General features: G+C 36.1%; 2 protein-coding genes across 3 annotated transcripts in view; both read left to right on the top strand.

Moving 5' to 3' along the window:
• Nucleotides 1-635: 635 nt before the first annotated feature.
• On the top strand, nt 636-8961 carry LOC128682163 (uncharacterized). The gene is made up of 8 exons (XM_053766736.1): nt 636-961; nt 2122-2329; nt 2863-3051; nt 4810-4887; nt 5576-5629; nt 6525-6576; nt 7378-7495; nt 8238-8961. The coding sequence occupies exons 1-8, from the start codon at nt 954-956 to the stop codon at nt 8314-8316; spliced, it is 786 nt and encodes a 261-aa protein (XP_053622711.1). The 5' UTR covers nt 636-953; the 3' UTR covers nt 8317-8961.
• A 9476-nt stretch (nt 8962-18437) lies between these two features.
• The window catches only part of orb2, an 87054-nt gene continuing 80380 nt past the window's right edge, over nt 18438-25111 (top strand). The window contains exon 1 of one of the 2 annotated variants that reach the window (XM_053766718.2): nt 18438-18701. In XM_053766718.2, coding sequence (XP_053622693.1) covers nt 18489-18701 — 213 coding nt within the window. In that variant the 5' untranslated portion in view covers nt 18438-18488. The remainder of the gene's footprint in view (nt 18702-25111) is intronic. The other variant, XM_053766716.2, reaches the window with a different exon arrangement.

Below are 25111 nucleotides of genomic sequence, written 5' to 3'. Positions count from 1 at the left end.
TGTTTTTTGACAAAACCCTAGGGCCGTAAAAATAGCAGGCGTGTTGAGAAAATAAGGTAGGTCTGTCTGTACCTATACTCATAACTAAAAGAGTAGTACCATCTATTTTTAACATATTAATCTGTGTCGGAATATATTGCCACAATATAACATGTTGATAAAATGATCAAGAGTTATCAATAAGAGTCAAATTAAGCTTTTATATTGCGGATAACAGTATTATATAATAGAAATATCATCACAATAATAAAATGTACTACTTATGAGTTTCCATTGTTAAAAAATAATTTTGGGTTTATTAAGTACAAAAGATATAGAAGATATGATCCTTAAAAAAAATGGGTGTTGGAAAATTGCAACTAGATACGTTTCGGTTTACCATAGTACTGCGATAATAAAATACTGGGATATGCTTGTCAATGGTCTGAAATGTAGGGATGCCGATGACTGTGCTAAGTGCAGACGGAATACTAAGAAAGCGAACCTTGGGTTCCGACTTCCGACGCTCAACCCAACACGAATACAATACTTTTTATTGCGCCAATGAAAAGCAAATATGAAAAAAGAAATACTTATGAAGTTATGACCATGGAATCAGTAGGTACTTACTACGGAGTGCCTACTTCCATGGTTATGACACAAATACAAATAAAAGGCACCATTTGTCAACTTGTAAATCGTTTAAAATATTTACCTACCTAATGAAAATAACACAACAATAACATTCGTTTATCGATAAATGTAGTTCACTTCACTATCACCTCACTGTCACATCGACATCGAACTGCGTTTCATTTCGCTGTCATCTGTCAAATAATCGCAGTTCATCCACTTCACTTTCACACCAGAGAATTAATTTCTACAATTAATTTAATAGGATTTGCTTCAATTTTCATGTCATAAACTGAGCCTACACAATTTTCTGGACTACACTGATTAGGGGATTTTAAATTATGGCGGGGTAAGTTATATGTATTCAAAAAAAAATATAATAAAAATTATGTTTACATTACATACATGGCTCTCGCTTTCATAAATTACATTGTGTACATAACATCATCGAGGCACTTACATGGTACTAACAACCAATGTGTAGTAAAACTCTTAAAATATATTTGACACATCATAAATTTGTTTGGTAGGTGTTATACCAGTGACATTTATTTAAAATAGAAGGTATTTTATCTAGTTGGCTATTGCTGACACTGGTGTCACATTTTATTCAAGTCGCCTAAAGGCATATGACATGACTTATTCGTAAGTCGCCTAAAGGCATATGACATGACTTATTCGTAAGTCATGCCATATGCTTTTAGACGACTTGAATAAAATGTAAATCGCTTATGTGGTACCACTTTTAACTAACAATATTATATTATAATTTATGAAAATTAATATAGTTATAAAAAAAAATATGAATTTTTTTTGCCTTGTCAAGTGAAAATAGGCACAGGAAAATCACAGTCAAGTGTATGCTTTCAGCATAAAGTCCTATTGTAATTTTACAAATTGTATTGCTGCCGTTGGAGGGAGTGTTACTGCAGAACTGAAACTGGAACTGTAGTAGAAATCAGAATATATTTTGACACATTTATACGGCTATTTATTACCAAAATTGTAATTGTATGAAATAATTGACGACCTCCGTGGCCTAATGGTCATCATGCTTCGCCGGGTTCGATTTCCTGTCAGATCAAGATGGAAAATGATCTTTTTCTGACTGAGTCTTGGATGTTTATCTATATATGTATATTCGTTGAGATAGTTCTTGTGTTATAACACAAGTTTCGAACTTACTTTGGGGCTAACTTTATCTGTTTGTTCCTATTTACTATTTGTCCCTATATTTATTTATTATTATTTAATTATATCCAATCACAAAACGCTGTAAATTTTACGCCGATTGCCGCCAGGGGGCCGCTGCATAAATTTTTTCGACCTGTCCCAATGCTCTCAGTAAAGCAGAAAGCAGTGACACGTTGTAGGCATGAAAGTCTTGCTCATGGCGCTGTGCAGTCATTATCTCATAATTTATGTTTGTCGAAATGTGGCTACACTGTGCAATAAAGTCTAAATATTTAAACATTTTTCATTGGCTCCTAACATTTTATTTCCTTTCAGTTACACAACGGAGACGAGGCTATGCCAACCGTCTTTGACCCAAGTGGATGTTCTCCTATCGTTCCTGGAAACCCACGTTCATTTAGCCAACGGCTACTCCAAGACTCAGCGTAACAAGGAACGATCACAAAAGGAGTGGTCCCGGATTACTTCCAGGTTGAATAATGTTCCCGATGGCTCGATGAAGACTGTGAAACGATGGATGAAGGTATCTTTTTTCTCTTTCTTCTCAGCAGTGGTCTTTTCGGAATGCTAGTATTTTGTAGCTTTTTGAGAAATAAATGTATATGATATAAAATTGACAATGGTGATTTAGGGTCAATTTTTATTTAGTGTTTATTTTATTGTAAGTTTAATTTTTTTTTTAATTTCGTGGCTCCATCGTATGCCAACGTCAAAGTTGAAATTGGCACGGAATATGTTATAATAATATTATAAACACGTATCAGTATGTAATGGTTTTTTAATGGATGACATTCGATTTATGATTGTGTCAAAACCTAACCTACACTACTCGATACAATGACATCTATAGTTTAAGAATTAATTTAACAAATTGTGAATTAAAATGTAATAGTAAAAGAAATAAGAAAAACAAAATAAAATCAGAAAATTGTTTATTTCGTTTCCATAAACGAGAAATACAGTTAAAAAATTGACATAGATAACAGTACGCAAGCCCTCTCACAACCGAATGAAAATTAAGCAAACAAATAGTACCTATATTCATCTTTTTTTCAGTACTGGAGTGACAAAAAGGGTGCGGTGAAGAAGAAGCAAGCAGCCATAGAAAAACTCAAAGAAGAGGGCAGGGTTGAAGAAATTCCAGAACTATCGGAGACAGAGGAGAGAATCTTGGCTCTGCTGCGAGCGGGTGCTATAGCTACTGCGGCACCGACCAACAGAACTAGGGTTAAAACTGAACCGATAGTAAGTAATAGGATGATATTGATGTGTTCCTGCGGGGTAATAGGCTGGCCTCGTGTGCTAAAGCTGATACGGCACGGACTAACATAACTGGGTGAAATTCACGACCGTTTAAACGCGGCGTGTAGCGTTTCATTAGTGTCGCATATTTTTTTATAAAGATTTTTTTTTAAATTAATCATTTATAAAATTTACATTGTACCAGTACTTTACTCATTTATAAAATAGGATAATTAAATTGATTACTGTGTATGGTGCAATTTAATAAACACTAATGACAGCCCGCGGCGTAATTCTAAACGCTCGTGAAATTCGTCCAACTAGGGTTACAAGTTTATTTGTTAGACAAATTAAAAAAAAACCCCGACTTCCATACATTTCGCTACAAGTAACTTTTGAACGGCTGAACCGATTTTGATCAAACATATCTAAGAACCACCGTATAAAATTTAGCTATCAAATTAAAAAAAACAAACCGCATCCAAATCGCTTCATTCGTAGACACGTACGTAGATAGATACACTTAGCACTCAAACTTATAACACCCCTCTTTTTGCGTCGGGGGTTAAAAAATTAACCGATAGTGAATAATAGGAGTAAGACGATATCGATGGGTTCCTGCGTGGTGGCAACAGGCTGCTATCGACAGAGATTTGTGGAAAAAGGAACTCTTTACTTTTTGCCTTTGTCCAGCAGTGGGACATCGACAAGCTACTTACTATATTTTTTTATTTAGCTTGTCTCGTCTGTGGGTGGTTCGCAGAGCGTTTCGACCGCTGCGGCCGCGCTGTCATTACGATCCGTCAATTTTCTTGAGGAAGGAATCATTTCCAAAATCAATCATTCATAAAATTGACATTACTATAGCACAGAGTAATTAATGTAAAGTCATATAGTTAAACTCATTCTTGTCTTTGTTGAGTTGAAATTTGAAAAACAGGGCATATTACGCAAAGCTCGCAAGTAAAGAAAATTTTGCGACGTGAGGCGTATCCCATAGTTTTTGAAGTTTTTTTATCTTATGTAGGTAAAACGATTTTTCCCAATATTTCGGCACCCGAATATGCTACATTGTTGTATATTTTCACAAGCGAATGCTTACATAATGAAACGTAAAATAAACGTTTTAATCGACACAGCAAAAGGCGGCAAAGCTTTTGTGTACCTAACATACAGTGCTGTACTCTGGCGGGATAAATGTGCAGTAATACTCCCTATTCGTACGGGTTGTATGTATTGTTAATTGTTGTCTCATAGAGTGACATTGTCGTTAAAAAAAAAAGAATATAAATACATCAAAACGTTAAAATATTTATATATTATTATAAATACATTAAATAGTTAAAATATAGAAAAAAATATGAAGACGTTAAAACGACCTTGAGACCTCGGTGGCGCAGTGGTAAAGTGCTTGCCTCTGAAACGAGAGGTCCCGGGTTCGATCCCCGGTCGGGTCATGATGGAAAATGATCTTTTTCTGATTGGCCCGGATCTTGGATGTTTATCTATATATGTATTTGTTATAAAATATAGTATCGTTGAGTTAGTATCCCATAACACAAGTCTCGAACTTACTTTGGGGCTAGCTCAATCTGTGTGATATGTCCTAATTAAAAAAAATATAGTAAAAGAAGTCTAGAAGAAGTTGAATAAAATTATTTTATTTAAAGGAACTTTAATTAATAAATACATTCATATCTACAAAGCCAACAGCACTTAATTAAAACAATTTATCGATTTGATATTTTTTACACCATTTAGGATATCGATACAGTGGAGAGCTCACAAAACAACACGGTCACAACATTCGTTTTGGAGCATCATGTCGAAGAAGAAACTGTAAGTACCTGGAACTGAACTAGAAATTTTACACAAAAATGTAATTTTCGCCACAATCTTTCATTGTCTTCAGTGAGTTCTTGTGGCATTTAACAACATGTGGCTGTAAACTGTTGAGGAGCTCCCTCGTTTGAAGCCGTTTCGGGCTGCACCGTCAGGTCATGCTCATCATAATAACACATTGTCATGGAAATTGAAGCCACGTGGGAAATTTCAACTCTGTAGGTCAACTGGAAGTAGGAGAAATCTAACTCGCAAGATGTGATTACAGACAGACAACGGGGCAGCGACAATTAAATAAAACTAAAACTAAAATTAAATAAAAGCTTGTAATAATCAATAACTTTTGATTACAATCGCTCCTCATTCCATATATCATCGGCCTAAACCCAGACCCTGGGCTCCGACGCTCAACGGCTGAGGAACAAACCGGGAAATCGTTCAGACGAGAGAGAAATCTCTGCATATTTCCAGCACCTGACCTCGGCTTCGTGGTATCACAGCATGAACCACATTGATGTGATGCCTCGAAGTCCGGGATCGACTAAACTAACTTTAAATTTAAATTCGGCTGTTTAGAACCGTCCGCTTGTCTGACGTCCCTCTTTGGGAACGCTATTGTTACTTATCAGCTGTCAAGGATATGTTATTTAAAATAATTTTTGTAAAACTGATTATTATATTACAGGATGATGATATTAACGATTCAGAAGATAGATTCCTTTCGGCATATCGTTTCAATGTAAGTTAATTACATTTATTACATGAATCCCACTAATATTATAAATGCGAAAGTTTTGAGGATGTATGTGTGTATGTTTGTTACACTTTCACGTAAAAATCTACTGGACGGATTGTTGTGAATTCGGTACACGGGTAGAATATAACCTGGAATAACACACAGGGGTACTGTTTATTCCGAAATTCCCATCAGAGCGAAGTCACGGGGCGCAGATAGTTTTGAATATTCTTTTTAGCCAGTTAATCACGTAGGGAACAAATATCTGGCTACGCCGCTCTCGCTTGACCCTGGCAGAAGGCAAACCCAAGAAGTGCTGGCTTGATGTCGTCAAGGATGATATGCGTGACGATGATCTTAACAACTTTTAGGGTGCTTTTTATACATTGGCAATATTTTGTCTACACGCTCAGTCCATGATTCCGAACAACTTTTAGTATGGCAGTAACTCCGAAATCGCGAAAAAAGAAATCAGCTGTTCTATACGAAATTAAATACCTAACTTGTGGATGCTGATTTTTTTTTCGCGATTTCAAGTTTGCTTCCATACGAAAAGTTGTTCAGTAGCATCGACTGAGCGTGTAGACACAATAATGTCAATGTATAAGAAATCACCCTGTATAACTAAATTATAAATGTATAGAAAATATAAATTTCGCTCAGAAGGGATATTCGAAGAATTAAAAATTCTTTATTCAATCCAGCATGATATGTATCACTTGTTGACGTCAAAAAATTACTTAAACTAAGTCTACTGCCGGCTTTCTTCAAAGATTCAGAAATGCATGTATCGAAAATAGGAATTTACTTTTTAATACATATATTGATATAATTTATTTGATGTTATTTTTTCGCCAACCAAGTGTTACAATACAATGATCTAATTGTTGTATTTTAGGACTCAACTGAAATGACGACATCCAAACAAGATCACACACCTACAGTTTCAAGTATGTATTATTTTTATATAATCCTATCTATACTATTATTATAAAGAGGTAAGAGTTTGTGTGTTTGAGGCGGGCAATCTCCTAAACCGTGCTAATTGGAGACGAAAAAGTAGGAAAGTGGTCACTGGGCTCCGACGCTGAACGGCTGAGGAAGAGAGATTATAATGTATTTTTTCAGATGGAAGAGAGATTATAATGTATTTTTTTGCCCTCGTTACACATTAACTCCCGCACAAAATCTCAGGGGCAGAGGTGACTGAAAATCAGCGTTATCTGCAACAAATTATTGCTGTGATAACAGAAACTGAGACATTCCTTTGTTACATTGTTATTACAAAATTTATCTCTAAAAGTAAAAGAAATCCCAATTGATATTACAAATGCGAAAGTAAGTTATAAAATATATAATTAAAAGTATGGAGAAAGACTTACGGTACCTTTCATCCCGGAAAAAAACGATTGTTCAATAGTATTTGCCTGAAAAACCTGTATTCTGTTATAAGTGGCGTCAAATATAAAACACTAGATGGCGCTGTGTGTATTTGAAGTTGGCGCTAAATGCTAATAATTACTTTGCAATAAAATCACTAGATGGCGCTGTGTGTATTTTAAATGCGCTATGGATATTTTAATTCATCCATCCCAATCCCATTTTAATACGAAGAAAATCTGGTCCCGAGGGATATTAAGCGGCCGAAGCCGCGAATAAACAGCTAACATTATAATATGTTAAAGTATTGCAATACTAAGTGTGGCAAAAAATAGATTTTTTATTTGTTTATTTATGTAATTTATTTGCAGGCACAAGACCAGAGGAATCTACTTTTCTGTTGGTGGCAGATAAATTGTGTCAAATAGAACAACAGCGATTGGATCTTGATAGGAGAATGTTGGAAGTGCTAGAAAGAAATAGCGAGAGGTAATATATTCCCCTCTCTTTCGTGGCGTGTGGTTCCGCCCTAGAATTGGACCAGACCTTATCCTCCCGTGGATGTCGTACGAGGCGACTAAGGGACACACAGCCTTACCGATTTTTATGAAGTTTGGTATGCAGGTAGTTAAAGACTCCCGATCAAACATGGTTACTTTTTAAATTCAACCCCCAAATGACTATAATGGGGGTTAATATACACGCGGGTGAAGCCGCGGGATTTATCTTATCATCATATTTTTTTTCTCTTTCAAGTTGTAGTTTAATGTAAAAAAAGTTTTGTATTAAGATTGTTGTGTTACATAAATGAATGATAATTTGTGAAAAATAAGTATTTAAAAAAACTGGTAAAATAACGAAAAATGTCATAATTAAAATGTCAAAAAAAGTAACTTCACGACGTGACGTTCGGTGGCGCAGTGGTAAAGTGGTCGCTTCTGAACCGAGAGGTTCAGAAGCGATCCCCGGTTGGGTCATGATGGAAAATGATCTTTTTCTGATTGGCCCGGGTCTTAGATGTTTATCTATATATGTATTTGTTATAAAATATAGTATCGTTGAGTTAGTATCCCATAACACAAGTCTCGAATTTACTTTTAGGCTAGCTCAATCTGTGTGATTTGTCCTATTATATATTTATTTATTTATTTCAACTATTCAATAAATTATTGAAAATTATCGAAAATTATATAGAGGTCGATGTTTAATTTTTTTATTATTTTTCTTCTAGGGATGTTGTGCTAGCTGAAGCTGTCAAAGCGATGGGAGAAGGACTGAAGGCGATAGCTGAAGCGATAACCAAGAAGTGACCTTGTTCCGGTAGGAAAGAGATGGAAAATCAACCTGAAGTCCTGTGATTGGGTGGTATATGAATAGGATAGATGACATTTTTTGTTTCCGGCTCTTTTAATAGAAACACGAGGGAAAAAATACTGTGATAATGACAATGCTTTCAAAGATATGACAAATATAAAATGAAACATTTTTGGACTCGTCCAAATGCTCCACACTAAATGATACACTAACGTGACGTCACGATTGTGTAATATCTTAGCAAAAAAAAACTGTGTTCGACAGCTACATTATTGCATTTACGGTGATGATTTCTTAATAAAAGTTGTTACAATTTTTTTGTTTATAATGATGGTTTTGTTTATTTTTATAATTACAATTATTTTTTATAATGAACTTTCCAACCATCTTCGTATAATGATCCATCAGTATTGCTACATTCTATGAATTAACACAATGATCTCAAAATATATCTTATCTAGATTATACATGTTTTTTACAAACTTGTCATCTGCCCTATTAGATATATACAAATTGACATAAAAAAATTTAGAAGATTAATGTGTTTTGTGTCGAATATTGTAAATATTTTATTATACAACTGTAAATAATAATATTTACTAATGTACATAATAGCAAATTTTAAGCCAATAAATGCATTGTTTAAATACAACACAATTTGTTTTCTTTTTGTGATATTTTATGGGACTTTAGATATAAAAATAAACAAAAATTATCTATAGCACAATCTTTCTAATGATTAACATAGATCAACATTTTTTTTAACGACCTCGGTGGCGCAGGGTAAAGTGCTTGCCTTTGAACCGAGAGGTCCCGGGTTCAATCCCCGGTCGGGTCATGATGGAAAATAATCTTTTTCTGATTGGCCCGGTACTTGGATATTTATCTATAAATGTATTTGTTACAAAATATAGTATCGTTGAGTTAGTATCCCATAACACAAGTCTCGAACTTACTTTGGGGCTAGCTCAATCTGTGTGATTTGTCCTAATATATTTATTTATATTTCTTTAATTCATTTGTTTGCATATCATTATACACATCAAAACAAAAAAACACGTATGCTATTGGGGCTACCGCTGATGGAGTTCAAAAGTCTCCAACTAGATGGCGCTAGCCAAAACATTAAGTAAGTAGAGAACATACCACGGAAGGCCCGTGGCAAAATGAGGAACTTCTAATAAAAGATAGGCCACATTGCCGTTTGCAGCGATAGTAGCGCCACATCAGCGGGTCTTCTTTCTAGTTTTCGTATCTGCATATTATGTAAAATTGTATTTTCCTAAAGTATTAAAAAAATATAAATTGTTTTTAAGCCTAACTAAACTTACACTACTTAAAAAATATACAATTATAGAATAACTAAACTATACAAAAATTAAAACTAAATTATAAACATTAAATTAATTTAAATTGTCATATAATTTTTGATCCAAGATGGCGGACAATTCCCTTTTTTCAATTTTGCAATATTGAGTTTTCTAAATAACCACCTAAAAATTGGGGTTACTTTTGGAGCTAAATTACAAAAAAACCTATATTAAATTAAAATTTATTCACTTGTCGATCTTTGGGTCACAGATTTACCATGTAGTAAATGTCAACTCAATAGGGTAGATGCATGAATTTAGTATGTACTTCAACGGAGTACCTAGGTAGTAATTCCATGGGTAGATGACTAATTTTTATTTTGGTGACTATTCGAAAGCAATAATAGAAACACGACTGAAAACAAATGAAATGATTTTTATTTTGGTGACTATTCGAAAGCAATAATAGAAACACGACTGAAAACAAATATTGTGATAATAACAAATGCTTTCAAAAATATGACGGAAACAAAATCACACATTTTTGACTCGTCCGAACGCTACATACTAAAGATACTCTAACGTGACGTCACGATAGAGTTATATGTTATATCTTAGCGAAAAAGCCTATGTTCGGAAGGTTTAAACTTATTCTTTACAATAATAATAATTTTGGTCCCACTTCTTCAGAGGTCAATAGTTCCGTGGTTCCTCAAAGTGGTGGAATGTCATATGAAAAATTCCTTGAATTGTTTGATGCCAGACTTGACACCAAATTGAATAGTTTCAAAGCTTCAATCAGCCAAATAATTAAAAGTGAAATTGCATCTAGTATTGATAATCTAAAAGCTGATTTCTCTCGTACCACTGACTTCTTGGAGGCCGAACAAAAGGATCTCAGAGCCGAACTAAGCACAGCAAATGATAATATATCCCGCATGGAGTCCGATAAACTCAAACTTCAATCGGATATTAATACTTTGGAGCGTCGATTAGCTGTAATGGAAAAGTCATCTAGAAGCTGCAATCTAGAAGTGCAAGCAGTCCCAGACAAAAAAAACGAGAATATAGCAGCCATCTGCAAGAAAATCTTTGACGTGATTGGTGTTCCCATTCAGGATTCTGAAATTTGTGCTGCCCGCAGAGTTGCTAAGCTGGATCCTAAGTCTGACAGACCCCGTAATATTATTATTACTCTGCCATCAGAGCGCCACCGTGATTCTATTCTATCTGCGTATAAGAGATTTAATAAGGACAGAAAATCTGAGCCCCTTAACTCTTCACTTATAGGAATACAAGGAGAAAGGAGTAACATCTACTTGGCTGAACATCTGTCATCAGAGGCTAAAGAATTATATGCAGCTGCAAGAAAATTCAAAAGGGACAACCAATATCAATTTGTCTGGGTTAAATATGGTCGCGTTTATTTGCGCAAGAGTGAAGAGTGTCCTGCAATTTATGTAAAAAATTTAGATTTTTTAAACAAGTTAAAAAAGTAACAACATTCTTTTGGTTACGATAACTGCATTCATTATGTCTAACCTAGTCTTTAATATGGATCAAAGTCTAACAATATTTTATCAAAATGTTAATAGAATTAGAACAAAAACAACGGAAGTTTACTTAAATATATTGGCATGTAATTATGATGTTGTCTGTTTCACTGAAAGTAATCTGAATGATAGTGTATTTGATGGAGAAATATTTGATGGCAGGTATAACGTTTTTAGGAGAGACCGTGAGACTAGTTTGTCAAAGAAATCTGACGGAGGCGGTGTCATCGTAGCTATAAAAAAAGATATTGATGTCGTTAGGCATTTTGATTGGGATAGTGGTGCCGAGGATCTTTGGATCACATTGTTTCCGTCTCATGCTTGCAGAATTCAGTTATGCGTTTGCTATTTACCCCCTGATATTAATTCTGACTTACTAACTGACTTCTATAATAATACACAATCAGTAGTGTTGAATTTCGATCCAGATGATATTCCTTTGCTGGTGGGAGACTTCAACATCCCGAGTCTGCAATGGTCGCAGTCGGGCTCTATACTTGTTCCCGGATGTTTTTCGGATCTTAAATCGAGGCTCCTCCTTGAAACCATATCATTATGTAACCTTTCTCAATTTAGTAATAAATATAATGTAAATAATCGTCTTTTGGACCTAGTACTTTCGTCTTACAACAAAATAAAGGTTCTGGATGCGGAATCGGTTGTAAAGATAGAAGGTCACCATCCGCCTCTACTTGTTGAAATACCTATTACGCAGCCTGTTAAAGCCCTAAAACACAATTCTCAAATTCGCCGTAATTTTAATAAATGTTGCTATGAGGAAATAAAACGAGAGCTCAAAATCATTGACTGGGTAAATTTATTTGACGAGGGTGATATTAACAAATCGGTAGACTCTTTCTATTTAGTCGTAAATGACCTTATTGATAAATACACACCTCTGCAAAGAAATAATCGCTCTAGATTTCCTGTGTGGTTCTCCTCGGCTCTTATAAAGTGTTTACAGGAAAAAAACAAACACCATAGGCGGTACAAAAAATACCACAATCCCAGAGACTACGATACATTTTCATATTTAAGAAGACGAGCTAAGCGGTTAATGGAGGGATGCTATGCTAATTTTGTATCCTCTACGGAAGAGTCTCTGGGATCTAACGTTAAACAGTTCTGGACATATGTCAATAGTAAGAGAGGTAGCTCCTCTATACCCTCTACCATGACGCTAGACGGAGTATCCTGTTCGGATGGATTGGGCATTTGCGAACTCTTCTCCCAGTACTTCGGCTCTGTGTTCGAGGGTGCAAGTTCCCAATCCTCCGGCTTAGACGAAGAGGTTTCTCAGCATTGCAATACGTTGTCTGAAATCGCTATAGACAGGGATGTAGTTCTTCGCAAACTTAGGCGACTTGATGTTAACAAGGGAGCTGGTCCCGATGGTATCCCGGCCAAATTCTTAAAACAATGTGCTGAAGAGTTGAGTCTGCCACTTTCTTTATTGTTTAACATCTCATTGCGGCTTGGCGTGTTTCCCTCATATTGGAAAAATGCGCATGTGATTCCAGTTCATAAATCTGGGGACGTTTCTGATTGCAAGAATTACAGGCAGATTAGTATCCTATCCCAACCGGCTAAAATATTTGAATCCGTTGTGTATGATCATATTTACCATCAAGTAATAAGACCTTTGCTTTCAGATAAGCAGCATGGATTTATTAAACACAAATCTACTATCAGTAATTTGTTAGAATATAAACAATATCTTTGTGAAGTTTTTGATAGGGGGGGGCAAGTGGATAGTATATATACGGATTATAGCAAGGCTTTTGACAAGGTTGACCATAGTTTGCTATGCCAAAAAATTGCAAAGTTTGGTATCCATGGCTCAGTGCTAAGATGGGTTAAATCTTATCTTGCCAACAGGAGCCAACTCGTGGCTCTCAGAGGTTATGTCTCAAGTCCCATTGATATTACTTCAGGTGTCCCTCAAGGCTCCCACTTGGGCCCACTGTTCTTCCTAATCTTCATCAACGATCTGGTTGATAGGCTCTCTTGTAATTGCTTATTGTATGCGGATGATCTTAAAGTTTTCCGTAACGTTAACAACATCCAAGATTGTGAGCTGCTTCAACGGGATCTTGATGAAATTGTAAGTTGGTGCAGAGTCAACAAAATGTTCTTGAACATCGAAAAATGTTGTGTAATCTCTTTCACCAACAAACACAATAAAATTGATTTCTGCTACCAACTGGAGGGACAAACGCTTTGCCGCAAGAATATGGTTAAGGACCTCGGAGTCTTTTTTGACGACAAACTAACCTTTAGAGGACATTACGACTATATGGTCAAAAAATCTATGAAGGCCTTAGGCTTCCTTGGTAGGATAACTAAAGATTTTAAAAATATCAAAAGCCTCTTTCTTCTTTTTAATTCTCTAGTGAGGAGCAATTTGGAGTATGGATCAGTTATTTGGTCGCCCTTTTACGCAAACCATACCGAGCATATTGAGAGTGTCCAGAAAAAATTCCTTCGTTTGCTTAGCTTTAGACTTAAACCCGGCCGTAATCGTTCTTCATACCAGGAAAAACTTAAAACTTTTCACATTTCGGATCTTAGTACCCGCCGTCACCAACAAGGTCTCATAACTTTATTTAAATTACTACATTCTGTCATTGAATCCCCGACATTGCTCTCTCAATTGAATATCAATATAAGATATAATCCCCGTCGCACCCTACCCATCTTTGTACTGCCCGTTTATAAAAATAATACGTCGTTCTCGAACCCATTGGCTAGGATGTGCCGGAAATACAATGAGATCTCTTGTAATGTGGACATAGACATTGATATATTTAATTGCAGATTGCGTAAATTTAAAAATGATACGTCCAGAATTCTCGGTACCACATCTAATACATAGTCTGGCATAATTATTTCTGTAACTGTTTGTAATTAACTGTATGTAATTGTAAATGTTTGTAATTTTAGTACATCAATATTGTAAATACTTGCTCATAACAAGTTTTATTTTTATATTAATTAATAAGCTTATGCAACTGAGCATACACGCTTAGGATGCTAAGTTGGAACATTTTTAGTTAGTAAGAAACTTTGTATCTTATCACTTAGTGTCTGTTGTGTTGCCTTATGAATAAATAAAAAAAAAAAAAAAATATCCATTATAAGTACTGTGATTTTTTTTACATGTTATACTGTTAAGAAAAATAAGCAATGACTATTTCGCTCTGTTTCGTAAATTTACCAAATTTCAGCTAACAAGTTCCGCAGTGCAGGCTTGGTTGGGCCTCATCCAAGTGTTACACGCCGCAGTGGGCCACGGCCATATCGACACGTCTTCATCGCATACGGGCTAGACAGAGTTGAAAATTAGTTTCTTTACAAAAATGACATTTTTATAACATACTTTCATTGTCATCTTGTTATTACAGCTCCACGCTGTCGCCGAACTCGGACACACGCCGACGCGAATGCGTGAACATTGCGTAGTTAGTACGAGTGCTTTTATTTAACGCAATGAAAAACCAGCAATGTATACCGAATCCGCAAAAGGTTGGCAAATTGAAACGACAGCGTGGAGCCGGCATTGTGTTCAACGCACGCAAAAACAAAAGTCTGTGGTTTCAGTTCCTGGATGCACCATGGGGCCTTGAATAGTAAGAAAAATTGTTTATTTGGAAACATTAATGTCAGAATTAAAATTTTACATAAAATTTACATAATTATGCACCAAAATGGTCTTCGCTCGGCATATGTCGCGGACCATGGTACACGACGCTCACGTCTTTCGCGAATACTTACCGCGTAATTTAAAATAAAATACAGTGCAAAGTCTCTAATATAGTTAGGATATCATAAGAATGATGATTTTACACCCGACCACCTGCCGTCAACGATCCTTGGGAATGGGATCCCTTTTTTATTCTATAGCATAACGAGTTAAGCATATATTTTTCGACATAATAATATTTTGTCACACTTGTTTTTGGCATACCTTTTCAATAAGCATAATTATAGTTTAGGCTAAATGTATTTTACCATAATTTTGATTTGCATAAAGCTATAGTGTAGCGGTCGGTTAGGGTGCGGCGGAGAGGCCCTTGGACCATCCATAAGCCGCCAATATGCTTTAGAATATTATGCTTATGGTAGGTATGCGTAAAAAAAAATTGTGCCTAAAACATTATGCCAAATTAATATTGTGCGTAACTATTATTATATTATTTAAGTAAAAGTGTTTCATGTTAAATTATGACATAAAATTGTATGCATAAAAATAGGGAACCCTTGGGGATACAATGTTGCCTATTAGCTAGCCGCATAGGCTATATAGCCTTAATCGCCTCGTACATATATACAATTACAGAACACAAACAATAACACAACTACAATTAAATCCACACGAGGATTTGTTTGGTCTTATTCTGGGGCGGAACCACACGCAAAAACCTAATTACTTACATATTATAAAACAAAATCCTCTACCGCGTCACTCTGATCGCGATAACTATAAAACTACTGCACGGATTTCCATGCGGTTTCCACCAATTAATAGTGTGATTCGTGTGGCAGGTTGAAGTGTATAATTTATATATGTTTCAACCAGAGCGAAGCCGGCACAGGTCGCTAGTAAAGATTAAGGATTACTACAAATTCCGGCGGGTGTAGCCTGTGTAACATGGAATCGCGGCAGTATGACGTCAGGCCCGGCCCGCACTGCCGAATGCGGCAAGCCAACTATCATACAATATATACAGGGTTACATACAAAGGTTTGTATACAGAAATACGTAGTCCATTCCTGTCATGAAACTAGGTATTTGGCACTCTTACATAAACATAAGAGTGCTTTAAAATAATTTAAGTTTATCAAAGTTAACTTTGCTTAAAAAAGTAATAAATATTCATCAAAAATATATAAGAAAATTACACCTTTATCTACGATGCCATTTAATTTATCCAAGCAATAACAAGTTTTTTTTACAAAAATGTAATTTTCGCCACAATCTTTCATTTTGACGACCTCGCTGGCGCAGTGGTAAAGTTCTTGCCACTGGACCGAGAGGTCCCGGGTTCGATCCCCGGTCGGGTCATGATGGAAAATGATCTTTTTCTGATTGGCCCGGGTCTTGGATGTTTATCTATATATGTATTTGTTATAAAATATAGTATCGTTGAGTTAGTATTCCATAACACAAGTCTAGAACTTTAGGGCTAGCTCAATTTGTGTGATTTGTCCTAGTATAATTATTACAAAAAAAAATTGTCGTCAGTGAGAACTTGTGGCATTTAATGCGTGACAAAAAACCCATATCCGTCCAAGCTGTAATCTGTTGAGGAGCTCCCTCGTTTGGAGCCGATTCGGTCTGCACCGTCAGGTCATGATCATCATAATAATGCATTGTCATGGAAACTGAAGCGACGTGGGAAATTTCAACTCTGCAGATCAACTGAAAGTAGTAATCTAATTTGTATGGAGATTACCCGTCTCAAACATACAAACTCTCAAACCTTATCTCTTTATATAATAGAATAGATAGAAGCTTGTCGCGAGGTTTACTTGTGTAAATAAACTTATTTAATTGAGTAAAATACTTATAGGTGCTTACGCAAACCTCGAGATAAGGCAAAAACTCTTAATCCCAACTATATTCGAGACAGTGTAATCACAGGGTGCAAAAGATCCTATAGGTCACAAAGAAGGCAACGCGCGTGTGACGGTTGACACGTGTGTTGCAGGCGTTGATAGGCTGTGGTGACCACTTACCATCAGGTTTGCCTGCTTCATAGTATAAAAAAGTCCTGTCTAATCGTACTAATATTGTAGATTAAATAGCCTGAGAGGACGTATATGTGTAAATGTATGTTTGAACACTTTCACTCAAAATCTGCTGAACGGATTGTTATGAAATTTGGTACACTGGTAGAATATAACCTTGAGTAACACATAGGGTACTTTTTACCGCGAAATTCCCACGGGAGCGGAGCAACGGCGGGCATCTAGTATTATCGGCATTTAGAATAAACGGAAAAGTAAATTTGTTACCTCTTCACGCTATATCTGCTAAACCGATTTTCTTGAAATGACATATTTATATAATGTAGTTTGAAAAATCATCAAAATAACTGTTCCCGTGGGAAATACACGCGGACAAAAGCTGATAATGATATTTGATATATTTATTGGATAAAAATCTTTACAATGAGTTAATACATAGGATAACAAAAAAAAGTGTTCAAAAAGATTTTCAGGCCGTCAAATAATCCTGCTTACAATTTTAAGAAATTTTGGTTAATTAAAAAAAAAACACAACTATTAAGCTAAAATAAATAAATAGTAAAAATTTATGTACAACAAATTTTATTCACAATATATTATAGTACATACGATAATATATTACGATGTTATTGGTATCGTAGAGCTGCAATACTACAGATTCTACGCCGTAGACGTGGCTTCGAGACCTTAATATTTTAGCTGTTTCTTCCTTAATGACTAGATGTTGCCCGGGTCTTCGCTCCCGTGGGAACTTTGAGATAAATTTTATCTCAAATATATTTTATCTCAAAATTCCCACGGGATCGAAGCCCCGGGCAACATCTAGTATATTATAAATACGAAAGTTAGTGAGAATGTGTGTATGTATGTTTGTTACTCTTTCACGAAAAATCTACAACGGATTTATATGAAATATGGTACACGGGTCGAATATTACCTGGAATAACACATAGGGTACTTTTTATTCCGAAATTCCCACGGGAGCGAAGACCCGGGGCGCTGCTAGTAAATGATAAATCACGTCGCCCGGACCAGTCAATATAATACAACTCTTCAGCTGTGAATCTGAAAACTGTGTCATACACACATCTTCCGTCTCCTTCACTCACAACCTATTTCACGAGATGCATGGATGTAGCTCTACAATGTTGAAAAACAATTCGTGCTATCTAATTGGCATTTTGTAAGTATAAAATTGACGAAATAATTCGAAAATTAATTTGAAAATATTTATTTTTTTATGTAGCCTTGTTAAAAACGCCCGTCAGCTGTAATTTTCCTACAAGCAAAACTAGATCTTATCTGCTCTAAGTGAGAGTCTTATATCGTTTACATATAACAAAATAATATGGTCACCCTTACTCATAAAAACTAACGAAACAAAATACAAAATTCTGTTTTCAAAATAGGAATATCGCATTAAAAAGAAAATATTCCATTTTCAAAGTTCGGAAATGGAACGCTTGGTGCGCGCGCATGCAACATCGACCCGATAGCTGTTATCGTGGCTGGCAGTAGACGTCCGACCATAGCGCGGGTCGGACGCATGACTTTATGGGCGAATTACAGTACCCCGGCGCGCCTGGCGTCGACGACGAGAGACAATATAGGGCTCCGTTCCGACGGGCACCGCAGTACAGATGGCCGGCTCCGCAGCCCCCTCAGCCGTCGGCCTTCGCCCCGTGGCGCAGGGCGCCGGCCCCGCCGCGGCCGCCGGACTACCGACGTAGTGCTTCATACCCTGGAAAGCCTGATGAGCCGTATCAAGTAAGTTTCAGTGGAAAGGTTTACGCACAGCTGAAAAAAAAAATGTTTTCGTGTTTAACACTGGCTGGAAGAGTTTTGAATGGAAAAATAATAGGAAAGAAGTACATAAATCAAACGCGGTTCGAAATTTAAATCTGTTTTAGGGTAACCATGTGTGTTTTTTGTTAAAAACGATTGATCGAATTAATTTTTTTAGTTATTATGAACATACATATATTTTATGGTGTTACGTGTATATATGTAACTGGGTTTTGTACGTGGCAGCTCGTTAAATAGTGTTCTGACGTGACATATTGTGTTTTATCGTGAACACATCAACATAACACAAAAACGGCTATAACATTATCGATAACGTCTACAATAAAACATACCTAAGTATTAACATGTTACAAATATTTTTCTTAAAAAAATGTAAAATGACCCTTTCCACAACTCTGGACTCTGGTCATAAGGTAGTAACATGTTGTCAGGCATATATGTGAACATATATATTATATGTATTTATGTAATATCTACGAGATTTTAATTTTTTTGTAGCTTTAGAGTAAGCCCGTAATAAAACCATGTACTTAATACGAAAAATAAATAAAAAAATATATTTTTAATAAATACTGTTTACAATTCGTCTAAATTTGTAATTGATGTGATTGCAAGGAATTTTAATGTTGTGAATGTTCATGTTGGGATTTTAATTGCAAAACGATCGATTTGGCAATCTTTTTTTTTTAAATATAAACATATAAAAAAATACCACTTCGTTTTGTAAAATATTAGTCGGTTCCGATACTCTGAAACAATTAAATTTAAACATTAACCGTAAGTGGGTAAAGCAAGTAGCTATAAAACTATAGTAAAACGTAAAAACGGTAAATTTCTATGAAAAATATCATTAACCTATATTACATGTTGCTTATCAAATAAAAAATGATACGTACGCATTCGATAACCACAGAATCAAGAGTTTTTTTTTTGTAGTAAAACGTTTTTACTACAGTTGAAATTCATATAACTAGATTATATACGCATGTCAATTTGTATCAACGAACATAAATGTGTTACAGTAATTTAGGTCAGTCATTTTTATTTGTTATTTGTAATTAGTTAAGTAAGTTCCACTTATAATTTCCGTTATAAAATGAACTCTGTACTATAAAATCATTTTAGGCTATTTTATACTCTGTTACTATCGAGTTAGGGTCGAAATTTCACGTATTTTGTAAGGAATAAACTAATAAATTTGAGCTCATTCAAATCGGCGAAGTATATTTATTCCTATATATTTTTTGGAAATTAATAAAAGAAAGGAACACGTGAAAAGAGAGAGGGGAGGCTTTTGCCCAGCAGTGGGACATGTTATAGCTAATAAAATAAATGAAAAATAATTCGTAATCCAAAATATCAGAAGACTTCATAAAGAAAATCTGAATGTCATTACGTAACTGTTTAGTAAGAGGGTGAGACAGGGTGACTATATTTTAGAGGAAAACTTGGACATATAAAAAAAAACAAATATTTCATGGCGGAAGTTTAGGAAAATCAAAAAATTGTAATTACTATGCTTATTCGAAAAAAAAAATGCTTATATCAAATTAATGTAGCCTATTCCTATGAAGGTTTCGTCTATCTGTATGCCAAATTTCATCAATAACGGCTTAGTAGATTTGTTGTTTATTAATTTCAAACAAAAAAAACAAAAATACAAATACAAAAAATATGCTTATATCAAATTAAATAAAACAATATAAAGAAAATTTTATTCCTATTACACGTTTAGTCATCAAATAAGTACACAGTTACAGGAACACTTGAAAATCTAAAAAACCCTACCAATATATATTTTCAAAAACGTACCACTGAAACCAAAAACCATGGTCACCCTACTATGCTAAACACCGGGTACATTATTCGAAAATGAGAGCGAATGAATACTGTGGTCTCTTTTCCTCATATTACGCAACAATTGCGCTAGAACAGGACAACGAATCATAGTTTATCGCGATTTAATCATTGATGAATGCTAGATTATATGTGTAGTGAGTGATAACATGTGATATCTCGCAAGATGAAAATATTATCTTTCCAATACGTTACAAGATTGATTGCTCAAACGCAATTCTAGGCGATATGCGTTTGGCATGACTTGGATTGGTTGCGTTGCCATCACCTGGAAAATTTTATTTAAATAAATAAACATATTAGGACAAATCACACAGATTGAGCTAGCCCCAAAGTAAGTTCGAGACTTGTGTTATGGGATACTAGCTCAACGATACTATATTTTATAACAAATGCATATATAGATAAACATCCAAGACCCGGGACAATTAGAAAAATATCGTTTTCCATCATGACCCGACCGGGGATCGAACCCGGGACCACTCGGTTCAGTGGCAAGAACTTTACCAATGAACAGAGAGGTCCCATCCTTGACGACATCAAGCCAGCACTTCTTGGGTTTGCCTTCTGCCAGGGTAAAGCGAGAGCGGCGTAGCCAGATATTTGTTCCCTACGTAATTTCCGTTTAGAAGACATTTTTTGTCATATAAGATTCCTTCCTTCTTAAGCACTCGTGTTAGATTTTACTCAAGTCGCCTAAAGGCATCTGACATGACTTTTATCAAAAAAAATTGTTTGTTTCTTCATGTAAGATTGATCTGTGGTCATCCATACATAACGAGATCCTAACTACATCCTACTAATAATATAAAATATGAGAAGGTTTTTTGAGGATGTATGTATGTATGTATTTCTGTATGTGTGTATGTTTGTTACACTTTCACGCAAAATCTACTGGACGGATTGTTATGAAATTCGTCCAGTAGATTTCGGGTGGAATGTAACCTGATCTCGTGTTCAGACCTCTCTTGGCTGATGATGCGATGGTAAATCATGGATTCCAAAACATTTTATGTTCGCAGATTATTTATGTACTAGCTGCACCCCGGGGCTTCGCTTTCGTGGGAATTTCGGGATAAAAAGCACCCTATGTGTTGTTCCAGGTTATATTCTACCCGTCCTACCAAATTTCATATCAATCGGTCCAGTAGATTTTGCGTGAAAGTGTAACAAACATACACATACATCCTCACAAACTTTCGTATTTGTAATATTATGTATCTATATATATGGTAGGATAGGATTTAGTAACATTTAGTGTTGAGTCTGGTTGAAATAAATATATTAGGACAAATCACACAGATTGAGCTAGCCCCAAAGTAAGTTCGAGACTTGTGTTATGGGATACTTTTTTTTTTTGTTTACCCAGGGGAATGCTTGTTACGCACTGAGTGTGGGACTCCTGGGCCGCTAGTCGGCCCAGCCTACCCACTGAACCCCTGGGGCGTTTTCACGCTGCCGTTATGGGGGACGTCACGGGGTCGCTAGGCAAAAGTAACTCCCAAAGTAAGTTCGAGACTTGTGTTATGGGATACTAACTCAACGATACTATATTTAGGGCACGGGCTAAATCAATATTACTATGCGAATATACGATTTTAGCGCTTCCTGATTATCGCGTACCTACTAATTAGCAAAATTTCTGGATATAAAAATTACATACAGGTATATAAATAAGTGAATACAGTAATGAAATGTCACTTTAATTGATCAGTTTTATTAATTAACGAGATTTACAATTTTTTCCGTCTCATTTAAGAAACTTAAAATTAGAAATGCTTTGTGATTCCAAAATCCACGACGTCATCACGTCACATGTCTTACAAGCTCCGTAATAAAAAATCGTTATTGCCATTAGGAAAAAATATATTATTTTGATTGGTTAGAGAGTTATAGCCAATAGCGTAAGGGTTAATCGGACCCTGCTGCGCACGAGTTGACAGTTTATTCCGGACAGTTTTACAAAACCTAGAAGTAATCGTATCAATGGCCGGCCACATTGCATTTCCGACATTTTCAAAACATCGCATATTTTGTAAAGAATGCTTTGTTTGTTCAACAAGTTTGCAGCGGTCACAGCAAACAAACGTACATACTTACCTAACGCAAAAAAAAAGTTGCATTTTTTTTGCTATTGTGTGTGACGATTGCACTCTTGAAAGATTATGCATGTAAGCCGGGTAGGCGATGCCGTGTCAGATTTTTCAAGCGAATGAATTGAGAACACTCGATCACATGTATAATTTCAGTTGTTAGTTTTAGGTGAGTTTTATATTTATGCACCCACATGTACCTACAAGGTTTGCCCGCGTGAGTTTTCCATGGGCACTGTAATTTGTCCAGAGTGAAAGGTATGTCCTATGTCTATCCCTATGTCCCTCTCCGTACTTCAAAGTACATGCAAAATTTTAAGAAAGCGCCACCTCAGACGGTCAATGGCTGCGGGACACATCGGGACAACAAAACACTTTCTTATATACTACCAAACAGACAGACAGACAGACATGTGGCAGACGTTATGGCAAGTGAAATCTTGTGCCGTTAACACAGACACAGGGTGAGAGAGGCATCTCTCACCCTTTTAGCCTGTTTTCAACTGCTGTTTGGCGGCTGAAAGCTGAGTGAGGTACCATGCAGACGACCTTTGTATTAAGTTATACCTCTGGTAATCTGGTAAATCTTAACTAATATTACAAATGAGAAAATAATATTGTTTGTTGCCTCTTCAAGCTCTATCTACTCAACCAATATTCTTGAAATTTTGCACACATGTAGTTTGAAGTGTGGAGAAGGACATAGGGCACCTTTCATCCCGGAAAAATTGCTGCTCCCGCGGGAAATTATCCCGGCAAAAGCTAGTACTCTATAAGCAGTACTAATAAATTTTGAGTCTATGTTACCTACTTAAATAAATTCGTTCATTAATATAATAATATTTGCCACAGTGTACGCAATGACAGCGTCCGCAGTGCGCCCGTATCTAGGTCACTGGTCTCGGTCATACTGGATATGGGGCGTTTAAATCAATATACTGTGGCACAATACGGACGACCTCGGTGGCGCAGTGGTAAAGTGCTTGCCTCTGAATCGATTCGGTTCGATACCCGGTCGGGTCATGATGGAAAATGATCTTTTTCTGATTGGCCCGGGTCTTGGATGTTTATATAGTGGGGACGTTATAATGGCCGATAAGAAAATCTCCAATAGGAAAAGTTGTAATATATGATAATATTTTGATATACATATTAGCGGCCCGTCCCGGCTTCGCTCGGTTAAAAACACAACAAGGTTCGAATCCTACTCGTGTCTACACATGTGTAGGTAATTTGAACTTATTATAGTAAGTCGAAAATTGTATTTTCTTCGCTCACTATAAATTTCTTTTAGAGAATTTTTGTATTCCAAGTTGGTACTACGCTATTGTCCCATAATTTCGTCCCAATCGCAATGAGACGGAATAGGGGCGAATTTTCCTGGCTTTTCTGTGCCTATACAGAGCTTTGGCATCCAGGATCCGCTTTGCTGCTTCTCCTCCCTTTTGCACAGTCTGAGACCATTGTCACGCATATCATCCGTGACGACATAAAGCCAGCACTTGGGTTTGTCCCTTTCGCTGGGATCAGAACGAAGGGGTATGGGCCGGATATTTGTTCCCCAAGTAACTCAGGTGATGTGCGATATTGGGACGAATCGCGAAACAAATAATTTTAATTTTTTAAAGTGTTCCTTCGTCGCGTTTCTTTCTTGAAAGAAAGAAACGCGTTCAACCACAAACTGCATTAATAGTTGCATGAGAAGATGACTGTAATGTATAGATCATTTATAATTTTAATAACTTCCGTGGGTATTTTATATATGGTCTTCTTCATAACATACCTAGGATGTTATAGTTTTGAGGAGTTGTGGTGTGCAGCGTGTGATTCCGTCCTAGACTTAGTGTGTAGTCCCATTCCACATCCCAAGTGGATGTCGAGAGGTGACTAAGAGACACGTAGCCTAGTCCGATAGGTGACAATAGCATTCCTAAGTGGTGTTTAGGCCAGATAGGGTCGATGTTACAGATAACATATCGAATTTGTGTGATGTGTCCATATATAACTATAGCTGTGCCCCGGGGCTTCGCTCCGGTGAGAATTTCGTGATGAAAAGTACCCTATGTATTATTCTAGGTTATATTCTACCCGTGTACCAAATTTGATAACAATCCATCAAGTGGATTTGCGTGAAAGAGTAACAAACATACTGACATCCTCAAGAACTATCGTATTTATAACATTAGTCTTCTTCATAGTCGTATTCCTCATGGCTGAGGGTCGTGGTCATCACGTGGAATGAAACACATCAACAACTTTCTTGGTATTAATAATGTAGTATGGTTTGCCATTGCCTTCTCCATTTCACATACAAGCTAATATAAACAAGTGTGCAGGTTTCGTCACATTAGTAGGTTTTAACAATTTTCACGACTCGTCCCCTATTTCCTATCTCGGCCCAGTGATAGTTCGCAGAGGTTG

This window comes from Plodia interpunctella, chromosome 29 (assembly GCF_027563975.2).
Source record: "Plodia interpunctella isolate USDA-ARS_2022_Savannah chromosome 29, ilPloInte3.2, whole genome shotgun sequence".
Lineage (NCBI taxonomy): Eukaryota > Metazoa > Arthropoda > Insecta > Lepidoptera > Pyralidae > Plodia > Plodia interpunctella.
This window is presented reverse-complemented; position numbering and strand designations above follow the sequence as displayed.